This window comes from Zootoca vivipara, chromosome 3 (genome assembly GCF_965207765.1).
Source record: "Zootoca vivipara chromosome 3, rZooViv2.hap1.1, whole genome shotgun sequence".
NCBI classification, from domain to species: Eukaryota; Metazoa; Chordata; class Lepidosauria; order Squamata; family Lacertidae; genus Zootoca; species Zootoca vivipara.
In genome coordinates, this window is record NC_142586.1 from 17,597,263 (window position 1) to 17,612,119 (window position 14,857).

General features: G+C 46.6%; 1 protein-coding gene across 1 annotated transcript; it reads right to left on the minus strand.

Annotated features, from left to right (window-relative positions):
• Nucleotides 1-10,002: 10,002 nt before the first annotated feature.
• LOC118081403 (uncharacterized) lies at nucleotides 10,003-14,609 on the minus strand. The gene is made up of 4 exons (XM_060270038.2): nucleotides 14,232-14,609; nucleotides 12,636-12,712; nucleotides 12,238-12,341; nucleotides 10,003-11,926 (listed from the first exon to the last, which is right to left on the minus strand). The coding sequence occupies exons 1-4, from the start codon at nucleotides 14,533-14,535 to the stop codon at nucleotides 11,731-11,733; spliced, it is 681 nt and encodes a 226-aa protein (XP_060126021.2). The 5' UTR covers nucleotides 14,536-14,609; the 3' UTR covers nucleotides 10,003-11,730.
• Between the last annotated feature and the right edge of the window lie 248 nt (nucleotides 14,610-14,857).

The window sequence follows — 14,857 nt, forward strand, 5'->3', positions numbered from 1 at the left end:
ATGCTAGGAAAGGAAAGGAAGGAAGAAAAGTTGCGGGAGATCACTGAAATATCTGTTTCTCATCCGAAAAATTACAAAAACTCTCCATAAATATCTCACAAGACCTTTTATGTATTATATTGTCCTGCATTGTATGCAACACTTTTGCAATTACATGTAATACATGCCATATTTTTATTAAAATTAGACTCCCAGTCCAAACATCCTGTGTTCTGCAAAATTGTATGTCATAATACTTCCTTCCGTTTCCAAAGCTGGCTTGGGATTCCCATGTTTCTTTAATTTGCTAACCTTTCTAGGCTTTTGGTTTTGCATATTGAATAGAACATTGGGTGCATTTTAGTTAGGGGAATCATGGTTGAGTGGAGGTGTGTGCTTTGTCCAGTGCTTCTGAAAACACAGGGTGGAATTCGACTTTGCACTAAGTTCCCAGAAATCAGGACGTCTTCTGTAAATCCGGGACTGCCCCGGAAAATAAAGACTCTTGGAAGTAGGGTTGCCAGACTCAACAGTGGACAGGACTTCTGTGCCTTTAATTGCCCTGCTCTCTTTTGAGTCTGGAAACCTTAAAGAGAAACCAGCAGACCCTTTGTTTAATTTCCAAGCAAAGGGTCTGCTGGTTTCTCTTTAAGGCAGGGGTCCCCAAACTAAGGCCCGGGGGGCCAGATGCGGCCCAATCGCCTTCTAAATCCGGCCCCCGGAAGGTCCGGGAATCAGCATGTTTTTACATGAGTAGATTGTGTCCTTTTATTTAAAATGCATCTCTGGGTTATTTGTGGGGCATAGGAATTCGTTCATTTTTTTTTCAAAATATAGTCTGGCCCCCCACAAGGTCTGAGGGACAGTGGACCGGCCCCCTGCTGAAAAAGTTTGCTGACCCCTGCTTTAAGGTTTCCAGACTCAAAAGAGAGCAGGGCAATTAAAGGCACAGGAGTCCTGTCCTCTATTGAGTCTGGCAACCCTACTTGGAAGGACAGCACAGCTCTTTTCCCTCACTGGAGGTTGTCTGCCTAAGGACTGGGACTGCCTTACTTACCGTCTTTCTTCTTTAAGCCTTTCTGGCTACTGTGACTGGCTTGGGTCTCACTCTTCAAGGCCTCGTGCAGAGGTCTGTTTCCAGGCCTGCTAACCACCTTCTGACAGAAAGGCATGCAGAACATCACTTTTGTCATTGCACTGTGCTCTTTAAACCACAATGTAGGCTCAGAGTGCTCCCAAACCTCTTCCGTTTTCGGGTGGGGTTACAGCAAATTCAGGTTGTGCAATTACAGTTTATTCATCGGTCTTGTGCGACGAATGCACTTCCCGCCAAATCTAGACTTTTGTGACAGGGAAGGTGTTGTGCTGGGAAGTGTAGGCTAACACTTGCTTTGAAACAACATCAGCTAAGCTTCCGTCCACACACAAAAATTAAATGAATGACAATTAAAGAGCCAGCATTGTCTGATATTGCTGAAAACAAATCAGAACAATAAACAGGCTGTCTTGATGTTGTATGGAAGAACAAGGACATGAGTCGAGGTGAGGAAGGAATCCAAAGCTTTATTCACTGCGCAGTGAAGCATCCCAATGGGACCACTCCCAAAGACTGGAACCCTGGGCATTGTCCCTGGGGGTCCTTTATAGGTTTTACACACAAAGGATGACAGTTTTAGCCAATCACATTTCCAGGACTCTTTCATTATCTCATTTTAGAAAGGCAATGGACTCCCCCATTGTTCTGCCTGGACACTGAGGTCCAGCGCCGAGGGCCTTCTGGCGGTTCCCTCGCTGCAAGAAGCCAAGTTACAGGGAACCAGGCAGAGGGCCTTCTCGGTAATGGCACCCACCCTGTGGAATGCCCTCCCACCAGAGGTCAAGGAGAACAACAACTACCAGACCTTTAGAAGGCATCTCAAGGCAGCCCTGTTTAGGGAAGCTTTTAATGTTTGATGGATTTTTGTATTTTGATATTTTGTTGGAAGCCGCCCAGAGTGGCTGGGGGAACCAGTAGTTCCAGTTCTGGCTACTGCAGCTTTATATGCATTTCAGCATTCAACTTCATATGTCTGGACAGATACTGAAAACCAGCATCATGAACCACCCTGTGGTTCCTACTTAACGGAAGATAGAAGAAAGGGCTCTACCGATGGAATGCCGCTTTTGAATATATCATGGTGTGTGTTTCTTCCCTCCCTTCCATTGTACTAACAAAATCAAATCCTGGCTTATCCCTGTTTATCTAAGGAAATCTAATGAGACCTCAGCACATTAAAGATGACTGCAGAATAACAGCTGTTCAAAAGGAAGAACGGTTCAGCATTACGATCTGTGTACAAGCTTTGCCGCATATGTGAAACAGCTATTGCGCACAATGAAATGGATCTAATTGTATTTAGCTATGCTGTAATTTGCAAAAGAATTGTTCAGACATGCTGCAAGATGTCAAACTCATATTTTTTAATACACTGGGCAAGCTATCAAATAGTGTTCCTTGCTTCAGCCTTTTTTTGATTAGTAGTCCCGCAGACAGCTTTGGAAAGGTATATGGAAACAATACAGAGATGAACAAAGAAGGAAATGGAGTGATAATTTGAGAGAAAAACAGAGGAACCATTCAACTGGAGTGGGGGAGTGGAAACCATAGCTTAGATGGGACACAGCATGTATTGTTTTATTTTACAAAGGAACATATCAAGACATTATGTTGTGCTTTATGGGGAACTGAAGCCTGCTCATTTCTTTTGGCTTTTGCACGCACCCAATTTTTAAATTCAGAAAATCCTATCTAGAGTTTTATGATACCAGTAACACATAGCTGCCAAGTTTTCCCTTTTCTCACGAGGAAGCCTATTAAGCATAAGGGAATTTCCCTTAAAGAAAGGGATAACTTGGCAGCTATGCAGTAACATGCACTGATAATCTGTGTAAAAAAGAGAGGAAGTTCACAAGTGATTTTGACTACTTAAATTTCTACTTGGACACCTGCAAAAAAGCAAACAACAACCATGGGCGTACCAAGTGAGGGGCAGGGGGGGCAGCTGCCCCCCCAAAAGGTTATAAAGTGATGAAACGAAACAGAATTAGGTAGGGCGATGGCAAATAATCAGTTGTTTACCACACTTAAATGGTGTAAAAACCGAGAAGTATCTAGAGCCACCTAGCGACTGGTAGAGGAATCTATGTCAGCCATCCATTGGGATTCAAGGGAGGGAGAGGTCTCTAGCGGGCTCTAGCAGAGAGAAGAGGGAATCTTCTAGAGGGGTCTAGTGAGTTCCGTGTCACTAAACAGCCGCCCACCACTAAACTGAGCCGCCCGCTATTAGTTTACCTTCTTATTTACATTTAGAAAACATCGAGGCTGCCTAAATGGATATAAGAAACTGGTTCCAAAAAGGGAAGTTAAGTAATTTCTGTAGAAAAATTAAATTTTAAAGGGTAAAGACCTGGCTCAGAGGTAGAGAGAGGACAGACTGACTGGGTTGTGTTTGATGAGCATCCATTGGAAATTCTTCAAGGAAAATCAGGACTGGATTGAAACGAAAGTTTTGAACAAGTTTTCTTCAAACCCAAGAAAAATGATATTAGTATAAGACATGTAACTAGAATAAAAATTAAAAAAAATTCAAGCAAATAATTGTAATAACTACCGTAATAAAGCACTGCTATAATTATATATAATTTTCTTCAAATTTTGGTTTCATTCGCCTTTTCCGTGCTTAAATGTCACAACCTGAATGACCATGGCTTGGCCCCCCCTCTAGTTTTGATCCTGGCTACGCCCCTGACAACAACAACAAACCTTGACATGCACATGTTGCCAAACAACCCATCCTCCCTGAGCACCTTACAGGGCAAAGAATAAAATGCAATATTAATATACAAAGTAAAAATTAAATGCATCACTACCACCACCACAATAGACAAAGAGAAGCACAATCAATTTAGCTTCTCTATAAAACAAAACAGGGACCCAGGTGGCACTGTGGGTTAAACCACAGAGTCTAGGGCTTGCTGATCAGAAGGTCGGCAGTTCGAATCCCTGCAACGGGGTGAGCTCCCGTTGCTCGGTCCCAGCTCCTGCCCACCTAGCAGTTCAAAGCACATCAAAGTGCAAGTAGATAAATAGGGACCGCTCCAGCGGGAAGGTAAACGGCGTTTCCGTGCGCTGCTCTGGTTCGCCAGAAGCAGCTTTGTCATGCTGGCCACATGACCCGGAAGCTGTCTGTGGACAAACGCCGGCTCCCTCGGCCTATAGAGCGAGATGAGCAGCGCAACCCCAGAGTTGTACACGACTGGACCTGATTTACCCCTTTACCTATAAAACAAAACACTGTATGCAATGATGCAATGAACGCCCAGTTTTCCTTTGTTTCACGTGCTAGCTGTTTAAACATTCAGCATGCTTCGCAGCAGAATGAGGAGGAGGTAGATAAGGAACTCCTAGATTGGCAAAGGTTTCCTCCTCCCTCGACAGCAATAGCAGCAAGGACCTGACACACCCTGAAATCATACCTCTGAAATGAGTGAGGAAGTTATCGAGGTAACCTCCGTTAAGTACTGGTAAATATGTTAATAAGAATTGCGTTATTTGCACCCCCACCCATCTGGCTGGGTTTACCACTCTGGGAGGCTTACCAGCTTATCTAAAAACATAATTGGCTTCCCTTGTTCCAATCGAAACTAATAACCAACATGCAAAAGCCTGAAGTTTGCCCATGCCTGCTTTGCACATTTTATCTCAGTAATCATTACCACAGACTTTTAAGGTAGGTCAGCCACATAGCTAGGGTTGGCCCAGTTCATTTTGCTCTCAGAGGCAAAGGGCAAGATGATCACCTGTCTCATTCTACTGACAGCTCCTGCCTGAACTGGCAGCAGAAGCACACAGGGGCTTCCATTTCTCACTTCTGCTACCTCATCCCAAGCATAGTTACTCAGACTTAAGACTTGCTGAGTTCCAGAGGCGCCAGCTTCCTAAGGAGAATTGGGGTGGTGGTGGGGTGTCACGGGGTGCATGACATTGTGTGCGCGATATCAGGACTTCGGAGGAGCCAGGGCAGAGGCGAACGTGGCAGCAGCGTGGCTCCTCCTCCTGCTGCCTGCCTCCGCCACTGGCTGCTCCCCCACTTCGCCCCCTCCGTCGCAGGAGGAGCCAGCTACAGAGTGCCTGGCTCCATGCGAGGCCACCTCAGCCACTTTTGGAACATTGGGGGCCCCAACCCCCTCCCCCCAAATACTGGAGGGGCCCCAAAGGGCTCGGGCGCCTAGGCGACGGCACCCCTGCTGAGTCCAAAAGCAATTGCTGTGGAATGCTTTCTTTAAATATTAAGGTTCATTATTGTTTCACAAGATGTGTCTCCCTTTAAAGGACAGAGTAAATATAGATAGATAGATATAACTTTATTGTCATTGTACATAGTACAACGGATTTGAATGTCATCCCATGAAAACAAAAACACAATTACAGCCACATATACACATACACACATCGCAACTCCTCAAGATCATATTATTTAGTTACAGCATTTAGGATGGTTATACTCTTGGATAAAACTGTTTTTTAATCTATTTGTTCTTGATTTAATTGTTCTATATCAGGCATGTCCAACATGATCTACTGATCATGATCAACCGGTAGATCACTGGACGTCTGTGGTAGATCATTGGTAGATCACAGGCTCCCCTCAAAGAAGCTCAACAACTTTGACTCCCCTACAAAAGCTCAACAACTTTGACCTGGACCCCTAAAAATGGGTTTTCCTCCCTAAAAAAAGCTCAACAGCCTGAACCCCCCAAAATGGGTAGATCACTGCCTGTTTTTAACTCTGTGAATAGATCGCAGTCTCCTGGGAGTTGGCCACCCCTCTTCTATATCTCTTGCCCGAAGGCAACGGTGCAAAAAGACTATGTCCAGGGTGAGGTGAATCCTGCAAAACAGTATTTGCTTTTTTAAGGCAACGGGAACTGTATAGTTCTTCCAGAGATGGGAGGGGATGACCGATGATCTTTTGGGCTGTGGTTATGGCCTTCTGGAGCACTTTCCTGTCCATGACTGTGCAGCTGGAAAACCAAGCACAGATACAGTATGTAAGAATGCTCTCTATGGAGCCTCGGTAGAAGGACACCAGCAGTCTCTCACTCAGCTTGTCCCTTTTGATAAGTCTGAGGAAATAAAGTCTCTGCTGGGCTCTCTTTACCAGAGCAGTGGTATTGGCGCTCCAGGTCATAGCCTGCTCTATGGTAACACCATAGACCTAGTTTTACAGCTGTGAAGCACTATAGCAGGTGCTATTAAGTTGTGTTAATTAAGCTGTGTCAGCAATTGGGTATAGTATATAAAGAGCAGCATGTGTACCTATATCAGTACCCTGGTGAATGAGTCGATGGATGGGTCATACTTATAGATGTAATGTAATGTAAGAGTTTTTGTTTTTGTAATTAAAGCCAAGCAAAAGATATTTCTGTGTTTCTTCATTGTTTCCTGAACGTGTGGTCTCCCCAGCACACTTTCTGCAGCGCAATTAATTTGCTAAATAGGCAACACCTGCTCCTAACCACAGAGTCTAGGGCTTGCTGATCAGAAGGTCAGCAGTTCGAATCCCCACGACAGGGTGAGCTCCCATTGCTTGGTCCCTGCTCCTGCCAACCTAGCAGTTCGAAAGCACGTCAAAGTGCAAGTAGATAAATAGGTACCGCTACAGCGGGAAGGTAAACGGCGTTTCCGTGCACTGCTCTGGTTCGCCAGAAGCGGCTTAGTCATGCTGGCCACATGACCTGGAAGCTGTCTGCGGACAAACGCCGGCTCCCTTGACCTATAGAGCGAGATGAACGCACAACCCCAGAGTCGTCCATGACTGGACATAATGGTCAGAAGTACCTTTACCGTTACCTTTTAAACTAGCTTGTAACCTCAGGAGGCAATCCAGAGCATGCTTTCTAAAGAGCTAGCTGGTCTTAGAAAACATGCCAAGCATCTCTCTGTTAGCTACTGAATTCAGCTGCAATTTGGTGGCAGAGCACATGCTTCAAATGCAGAAAGCGTCAGGTCCAATTCCAGGTAGAGCGGGGAAAACACCTGAAATTCTGGCTGCTACCAATATTGAGCTAGATGGACCATCGTCTCGACTCAGTTTGAGGTGACTTTCCGCATTCCCAAACTGTCAGTATAAGAAGTTGGAATTAAGCAAATGTAATTTGTAGTGACATTAGAGGCTACATAACCTCTGTTTTATCTGTATCACACTTGTGCCACGCCATGGATGAATACCAGTAACTGGGGTCGTAAAACAAATCTGGCTTTCTGTCTTGCAAAGGCAGGTCTGCTAAAGAATGTTTGGCCTGGTTTCTTATGCTTCACTCTCGGAACAGGTGCAGAAAGTCATCGTTTGCCATCAGCATGATGAATTGTCTGTGACTATGAAACTTTTCCTGAACAGCTTTCAGAATGTCTCAACTTTTAATATCATTGGATCCCTTTCTGTTGGAAACATAGGCTCTCTATTCAGATACAAACTACGGTATAAACAGGAGAAATATTTTCCTTAGGGGAGGTTTTGTAAAAATGAGCTCTTGTTATTTTCCCCATCCAGGCTCAGCTCCCAGGTTTTATCTTGTCCTATATGGAATGGTGATGTGAAGAATTTGGGGGAAATACAAAAATGGAGGAGGGAAAAATGAGCCTCTCAGCTGCTCCCCAAGCCTTCATACTAAAGCATCCATCCTTTGCCTATTGAGACTCAACTGTTTTATTGTCTCAGGGTTTAATCAACATTTTGTGGCTGGTTTTTGAGCTGCTTTGGAACCACTATTTTCACACTATGTATTACTTTGCGCTTTATTCTCTGTTTTATTGAAATTGTATGTAGCCATTTTACTGCATTTTTAATTACCTTTTTTAAAATAGACTTAAGATTTTCTGCTCTGAATTTGGCCAGTGAACATTAAACCACAATATGAAGGTGGATTCCATTGCGATTTGTGATGTGCTCTTTGTGTGTTGGGCACTCTTGCAGAAGGGTTTATCCTTAGGAAGTGTTTGTGTTAAGAATCAGAAAAGAAAGCAAAAAGTCACAATAGCTTAGTCCAGTTTTCCACACTTAGTGAAAGATCAGGGATGAATGAATCTGTCAGTTTCAGTTTCAGTTTCTCATTTTCCCAATCTTAAATTCAGTTCCACATCAGTTTTCACTAAAAAAAATCACAAAAATTCATCAGATTTTTTAAGTACACATTTTCCCCTAATGTACACATTTTTGCAAACTCTTTCCCTTGGTGCAATGCCCTTTTTTGTGACTTCTTTTTACTGATATGTGCATTTTTGTGGACACTTTCCCCATATGTATTCATTATTTGGATGGAGAACCAAATTCACAAAATCTGGAAAAGTGTGAATTTGAAAGGATGGTTGTGTTTTGGTTCGCGGATTGTAAATCAAGTTAGTTTTGCATTAAAATGCTAACTGCAATGAATCTCCACCTCCATCCCTAGGGAAGAGTCTACCAAGTGAAGAAAGAGGGGCTTTTCAGCATAGAAATGAGGCCATCTTTAAAATCAAAATACTTGATCTATGCTGATGATGTGTTACATGCATGTAAATCAGACAAACAGACCAAAAGGTTCGCAGTACAATTGTCCAACAGGTTTAAAGTAAAAGACCTGGGTCCAGTTCGGTCATATTTAGGCTTGGAAGTGTGTTGGGCAAAGGATGGTAGTTGTTCAATCAGTCAGCAGAGTAAAATCAAACAGCTTCTAACTCAGGGGCGTACCCAGGATCAAAACTAGGGGGGGGGCAAGGGGCGGGGCCAAGGCACGGGAGGGGAGGGGCCACAAAGTGGGAATGTGGGCGGGGCTACAGAGCCCAGGTGAAATCAAAATAAACCTGAAGCGACGGCGGCGAAGGGGAGAAAACCAGCGGCCGCCTAGAGGAGAAGAGGGAAGTCTGGGGGTGGGCGGGGGGGGGGAGAGAAGGGAACCAGGCTTGGATCGGGGCCTCCGCGGAGGTCTGGAGCAAAGCCCCGGCCTCCGCGAAGCTATCCGAGGCTCCGTTGCTGCAGCGGTCTGGCAGGCGCTGAACGACTCCCGACGTTCGGGAGACCTTTGAGCACAGCCGCGCTGTGCGCATGCGCCCTGCACGGCGGCCGCCGGTGTCCACAGCCGCGCTGTGCGCATGCGCCCCGCTTTGCGCATGCGCAAAGGTCTCCCGAACGTCGGGAGCGTCAGCCCTTGCCCCCTCCCACACAGCGCGGCTGTGTGGACTCCGCACGGCTCGGGCGCAAGAGACTGCTGCGGGCGCCGAACTCGCGCTCCGCTGGGCTGTCCTCCGCCTCTGCCCACCAGCCCCGCCGGCAGCGCCACTCTTGCCCGCAGCTGCCCGACCGGCCCTGCCTCTAGAGTAGGGCAGCGGCCCCTCCCTGCCCCGCGGTGGGTACGCCCTTGTTCTAACTACCTATAGAATGCAGAACTGCAAAGGAGGAGCAGCGCCTATGGAGCCGGGATTTATCAAGACCCTTCATATGGATGAGAGTCCAGCATTTGAGCATCCGGAATTATTCCAATCAGTGATTGGAAGTTTACTGTATTTGACCCAATGGTTTCGGCCCGATGTTAGTTATGCGGTTGGCATACTAAGCAGACAGGTTTCAAAACCTAGACTTAATGCCTGGAAAGCGATAAAACAAGTGCTGAGATACCTTAAACAAACAGTTGGCTATGTTTTGCAACTAAGTTCTGCAGGAGATGAAGTGCTGTATTGTTATTGTGATAGTGACTGGGGAAATTTGCCAGATCGGAAATCTGTCACAGGTTTGGTCATTATGTATGGAGGCGTTCAAGAAAACAAAACATAGTGAGTTTATCTTCTACAGCAGGGGTCCCCAAACTTTTTCAGCCGGGGGCCGGTCCACCGCCCTCAGACCCTTCGCTGGGCCGGACTATATTTTTTCGGGGTGGGGGGGAGCCGAAATCCTATGCACATTGAACATATTGCATTTGGTGCACAAAAAACAGGAAAACAATACAATATTTAAATTTAAAATAATGATTTTAATCAACACAAAATAATATTTTAAATAAAACAACACCATACAATATTTAAATTAAAGAATGATTGTAATCAACAAAAACTTCAATGGGAAGAATGGGAAGAATGGGCCTGCTTTTGGCTGATGAGATGGTCTATATCTGGTTCCATATTGGTCACTGCTAGTCTTAGCAAGTGATGTAAGTGTTCATCTGTCAGTCTTGATCTCGTGGGAGATTTCAGATGTTTCATCCTAGAGAAAGTTTGCTCGCAGACATATGTGCTGCCAAAGACCGTTGCAAATCTGAGTGCATGGTTTCTGATGTTTGGATATGTCTCTGAGGGGAGAGATGCGTAGAAATCTGCAAGGCTGCTTGTCTTGAATGCGTCTTTCAAAGCATCACAAGTTTGCAGTTCAATCAATTCCATTTGGTGAATGGGATCTGCAGTGTCAATGTCCACACAAAAAGGGTTTCGGAAAAGATGTATGTCCTTTTCATGGATGTGAAGCTCCTTAAATCTTGTTTGGAACTCCTTTTGCAGACTCTCCACTAAATCCACACATGCTTCTTTTGGGAATGGAACTGTTGGATTTCCCAATGACCGGTTTTGAGTTGTGGGGAGATGAAAAAAGTTTTTCTCCTTCACATGTCTAACAATTAAGTCTAATTTCCCTTGGAACGCTTTCACATGTGCAAACATTTCACCAATGAGCTTCCCCTTTCCTTGCAATTGAATATTGAAACTGTTCAGTAGCTCGGTTATGTCAGTCAGAAAGGCAAGCAGCCATTTCCATTCGTCATCTTGGAGCTCTGGCACTTCTCTGTCTTTCATCAGCATAAAATCATAAACTTGAGGAAGTAATTCGTAGAAACGTTTTAAAACTCTTCCTCGACTCAGCCAACGGACCTCTGTGTGGTATGGTAGATCTTCATGCTCAACATTTAACTCTGACAGAAATTCTTGAAACTGCCTGTGGTTAAGTGCATGAGCTCTAATGAAGTTCACACAGGACACCACAGTTTTCATGACTGCGTCCAACTTCAGCGATCTTTTGCAACACAGCACTTGTTGGTGGATAAGGCAGTGTATTGCTATTGGATGTGGCTGATTGTGTCTGTCCATCTCTTGGTTGATGCGTGCAACCACTCCTCTTGTACGCCCCACCATGCTAGGAGCACCATCTGTTGTGATACTGGCAAGTTTAGCCCAGTCCAACTTCAAATCATGGATAGTTTGCTGAACTTTTGCAAAGATATCCTCTCCAGTCGTTGTTCCCTTGATGCTTTGCAGTGCAGCAAGCTCTTCTGTGAATTCAAACTTTTCATTTGTTCCACGGATGAAAATTAGGAGTTGCGCAGAATCACGGATATCTGTGCTTTCGTCCAGTGCCAGCGAGAAGTAACGAAGCTTTTCTGAGGAATTTTGCAAAAGTTCATGCAAATTTCCCCCCATTTCTTCAATCCTACGAGTCACTGTGCTTCCAGAAAGACTCAATGTGGAAAACAATTCAGTCTTCTCCGGACACATCTCTTTGGAGGCTGTAAGAATACATTCTTTAACAAATTCTCCCTCTACAAAGGGTTTTCCATTGCGGGCTATAAGCCTGGAAATCTGAAAACTTGCTCGCAAAGACGAAATGTTCTCCTGCTTCCGCTTCACAAACACATTTTGTTGAGCTGTCAAGGCAGTTTTCAGTCTCGCTATTTCATCTTTTCTTAATTGTCCTGTCAAAGAAGAATATCTATCCTTGTGGTGAGTATTGTAGTGTCGTTGGATATTGAATTGCTTGAAGACAGACACCGTGTCGTGGCAAATAAGACAAACGCCTCTTTCTTTGTATTGGGTGAAAAAGTAGTCGTATGTCCACTGTTCGTTGAAAACTCTGCACTCGGAGTCCACTTTTCTTTTACGTGACATGATTTCCTATGGATGGAAAATTGGTGTCAGTAAAATACCAATAAACTTAGAAGAGCAAGAAAAATGATAATGGCAACAACTGATTATTTGCCATCGCCCTAACTATTTTATAACCATTCAGGGCTGTCTTAAGAGAAAGCAAAGCAGCGAATAAAATAAAATATATGTGTATTCTAGGCCCGTCTCTGAAAACTAACTATGCATTGCTAAACTAACACATTATTTCCACTCTGTACTGAGTTAATCCCTGTGCATGAAAATGTGCATAAAAATGTGCACTGGATATGGCCAAGGGCCATTCCACTGTGCTTGCTTACCTGGTGCCTTGGCGTTTCTCTCTGGGTGGGCAGCAGAGAGAGAGAGAGTCTCCTCTTTTTAAAAGGTGGAAGGACTGATGGGACGAAGAAGCTGGGGGTGAGGCCTGTGGGAAAGAGAGAAAACAGCTAAGCAGGAAAGAAAGGGGAACATTAGTCAATTCTGAAGATCTCAGATTTCAAGGCTGCAACTTTAAGTTCATTTCTCAATAAGAAATTTCTTCTCAATTCAGGGGGACATACTTATGAAAAAATATACATTTGGCAAAGCAGAAAGTGGTTTGTACAAGAGAGAACAGCTCTACAGGGCTTGGCCCTTCTAGAACCAAACAAGTGACTTTTAACATGAAGAAAGCGAGAAAATACACAAAGCATCTTTTGGCAGATGCGCCTACCCGTACCCAAAAGCTTCGCACTGCCGGAATCTCAGAAGAAGGAACTCCTGTTCCAAACCTGGGCTGGAACTCCCAAAGGAAGCCTGGAAACAAGCAATGGGAGAAAACTGGTTAGAGATGAGGTGGCATGGGGTAATTAATAACAGTTGTCTGCTGTGTCTGTGCTTGATGGGTGGTAACAATGCTAAGGCTTGCTTCATGCATGTATCCATTCATGTTGGTGCTGGCCACAACTCAGGCATGTGGAGGAGCTCCCCACGGAAAAACCACAGATGTGGCTTGAGTATATGTAAGCCAAGTCTAATGCAACACCCTCCCCCTGCCACACTTGAAAGGAAAGGGAAATGGTGTGCTCAAAGAGGGCTGGTGAGGAGGACATCAGGGGAAGGGTCGTGGGTCGGTGGTGGTTAGAGAACATACATTGCATTTCCATGCAGAACTGGGAGAGGCCTCCCCCTGAAACCCTGAAGAGCTGGGCTGACAAAACTGGGCTAGATAAATAGTCTGATTCAGCATAAAGAAGCTTCTGTGCAACTTGCAGGAAATTGAGAACCTTGTTCATAAAGTGGCAAGTCAAGAGTTGCAAAGAAGCATCTTTTCACTAACTCCCTTTGAGGGTATATATGTGGCAAAGCAACAAAGCTCTAACAAACTTAAGTAACGTGGTACCGGCTCTGAGCGAGGCATGTGCAAAGTGCCTTTTCCTCGCCAATGAGATGAACCCTCGAAAAGATCACTCGCCCCTCTGGTTCGGTTTGGAGAGCTTGCGCTCAGTTTGGGACGGCCAGGTGGGCAAGCCAGCGAGGCTTTGCTTGCCGGCGAGCTTGAGACTCACCCAGCGCCTTTAATTGTAGAATTTGGCCAGGTGGCGACGGAGGGAGCCATTAAGGGGGCCGCGGCAATGGCGGCGGAGGAGGGAGCCACCAGGGCGGCTGCGGAGGGGGCCATTAAGGTGGCCGCGGCAATGGCGGCGGCGGAGGGGGCCACCAGGGTGGCGGCGGCAATGGCGGCGGCGGCCAGGCGGCGGCGGGGGCCATTAAGGGGGCCGCGGCAATGGCGGCGGAGGAGGGAGCCACCAGGGCGGCTGCGGAGGGGGCCATTAAGGTGGCCGTGGCAATGGCGGCGGCGGCAATGGCGACGGCGGCCAGGCGGCGGAGGGGGCCATTAAGGGGGCCGCGGCAATGGCGGCGGAGGAGGGAGCCACCAGGGCGGCTGCGGAGGGGGCCATTAAGGTGGCCGCGGCAATGGCGGCGGCGGAGGGGGCCACCAGGGCGGCGGCGGCAATGGCGGCGGCGGCCAGGCGGCGGCGGGGGCCATTAAGGGGGCCGCGGCAATGGCGGCGGAGGAGGGGGCCACCAGGGCGGCTGCGGAGGGGGCCATTAAGGTGGCCGCGGCAATGGCGGCGGCGGAGGGGCCACCAGGGCGGCAGCGGCAATGGCAGCGGCGGAGGGGGCCATTAGGGCGGTGGCCAGGCGGCCCAGGCCAACTCCTCTTCAAGCGGCAGGTCGGGCCAGCCCAGCTCCGGCGGCGGGAGCGGCAGCGCGGCTAAGCAGAAACACAGAAACATACACACACACACACACACACACACAAACCACGTACCTTTCAGCAGGGGCTGCTTGCGGCGGAGGGTGGAACGGCAGCAAAGAAAGGGGTTTCTCCGGCTGGCTCTGCTCTGGCAAGAAGCGGCTGCTGAAAATGGCGATCGGCCAGCTTTGCACAGCCCCTTTCCTCCTGTGCACGTGCAGCTGCTGCCCACCCATTGGCTGAAGCACTCCGACTTTTTGATTGGCTGCTGCTGGCCAACCACGATGAAGGAGAGGGGGGAAATGGCGACGAAGGAGGAAAATTGCTCTCGGCTTGGCTCTCGGCTTGAAAAAATTTTTTTTAAGTGCGGGATGGCCATGCTGATCCCCAGACCTTTCGCGGGCCGGATTGGAAGGCCAATTGGGCCGCATCCGGCCCGCGGGCCGTAGTCTGGGGACCCCTGTTCTACAGAATCTGAACATGCTGTGTTAAGTGAATTATGTAATAAGGTGACATATTTCAAGCATTTGTTAACAGATCTAAATGTAAATTGTGAACAACCAATACAAGTTTACATTGGTAATCAAGCATGCATTACGTTAAGTAATACTGAAGGGTTCAAATCGCGTTCAAAACATGTTGCAGTGAAATATCAAAATGTACGGTGCAGTGTACAGAACAATATGATTACATGTACCTAC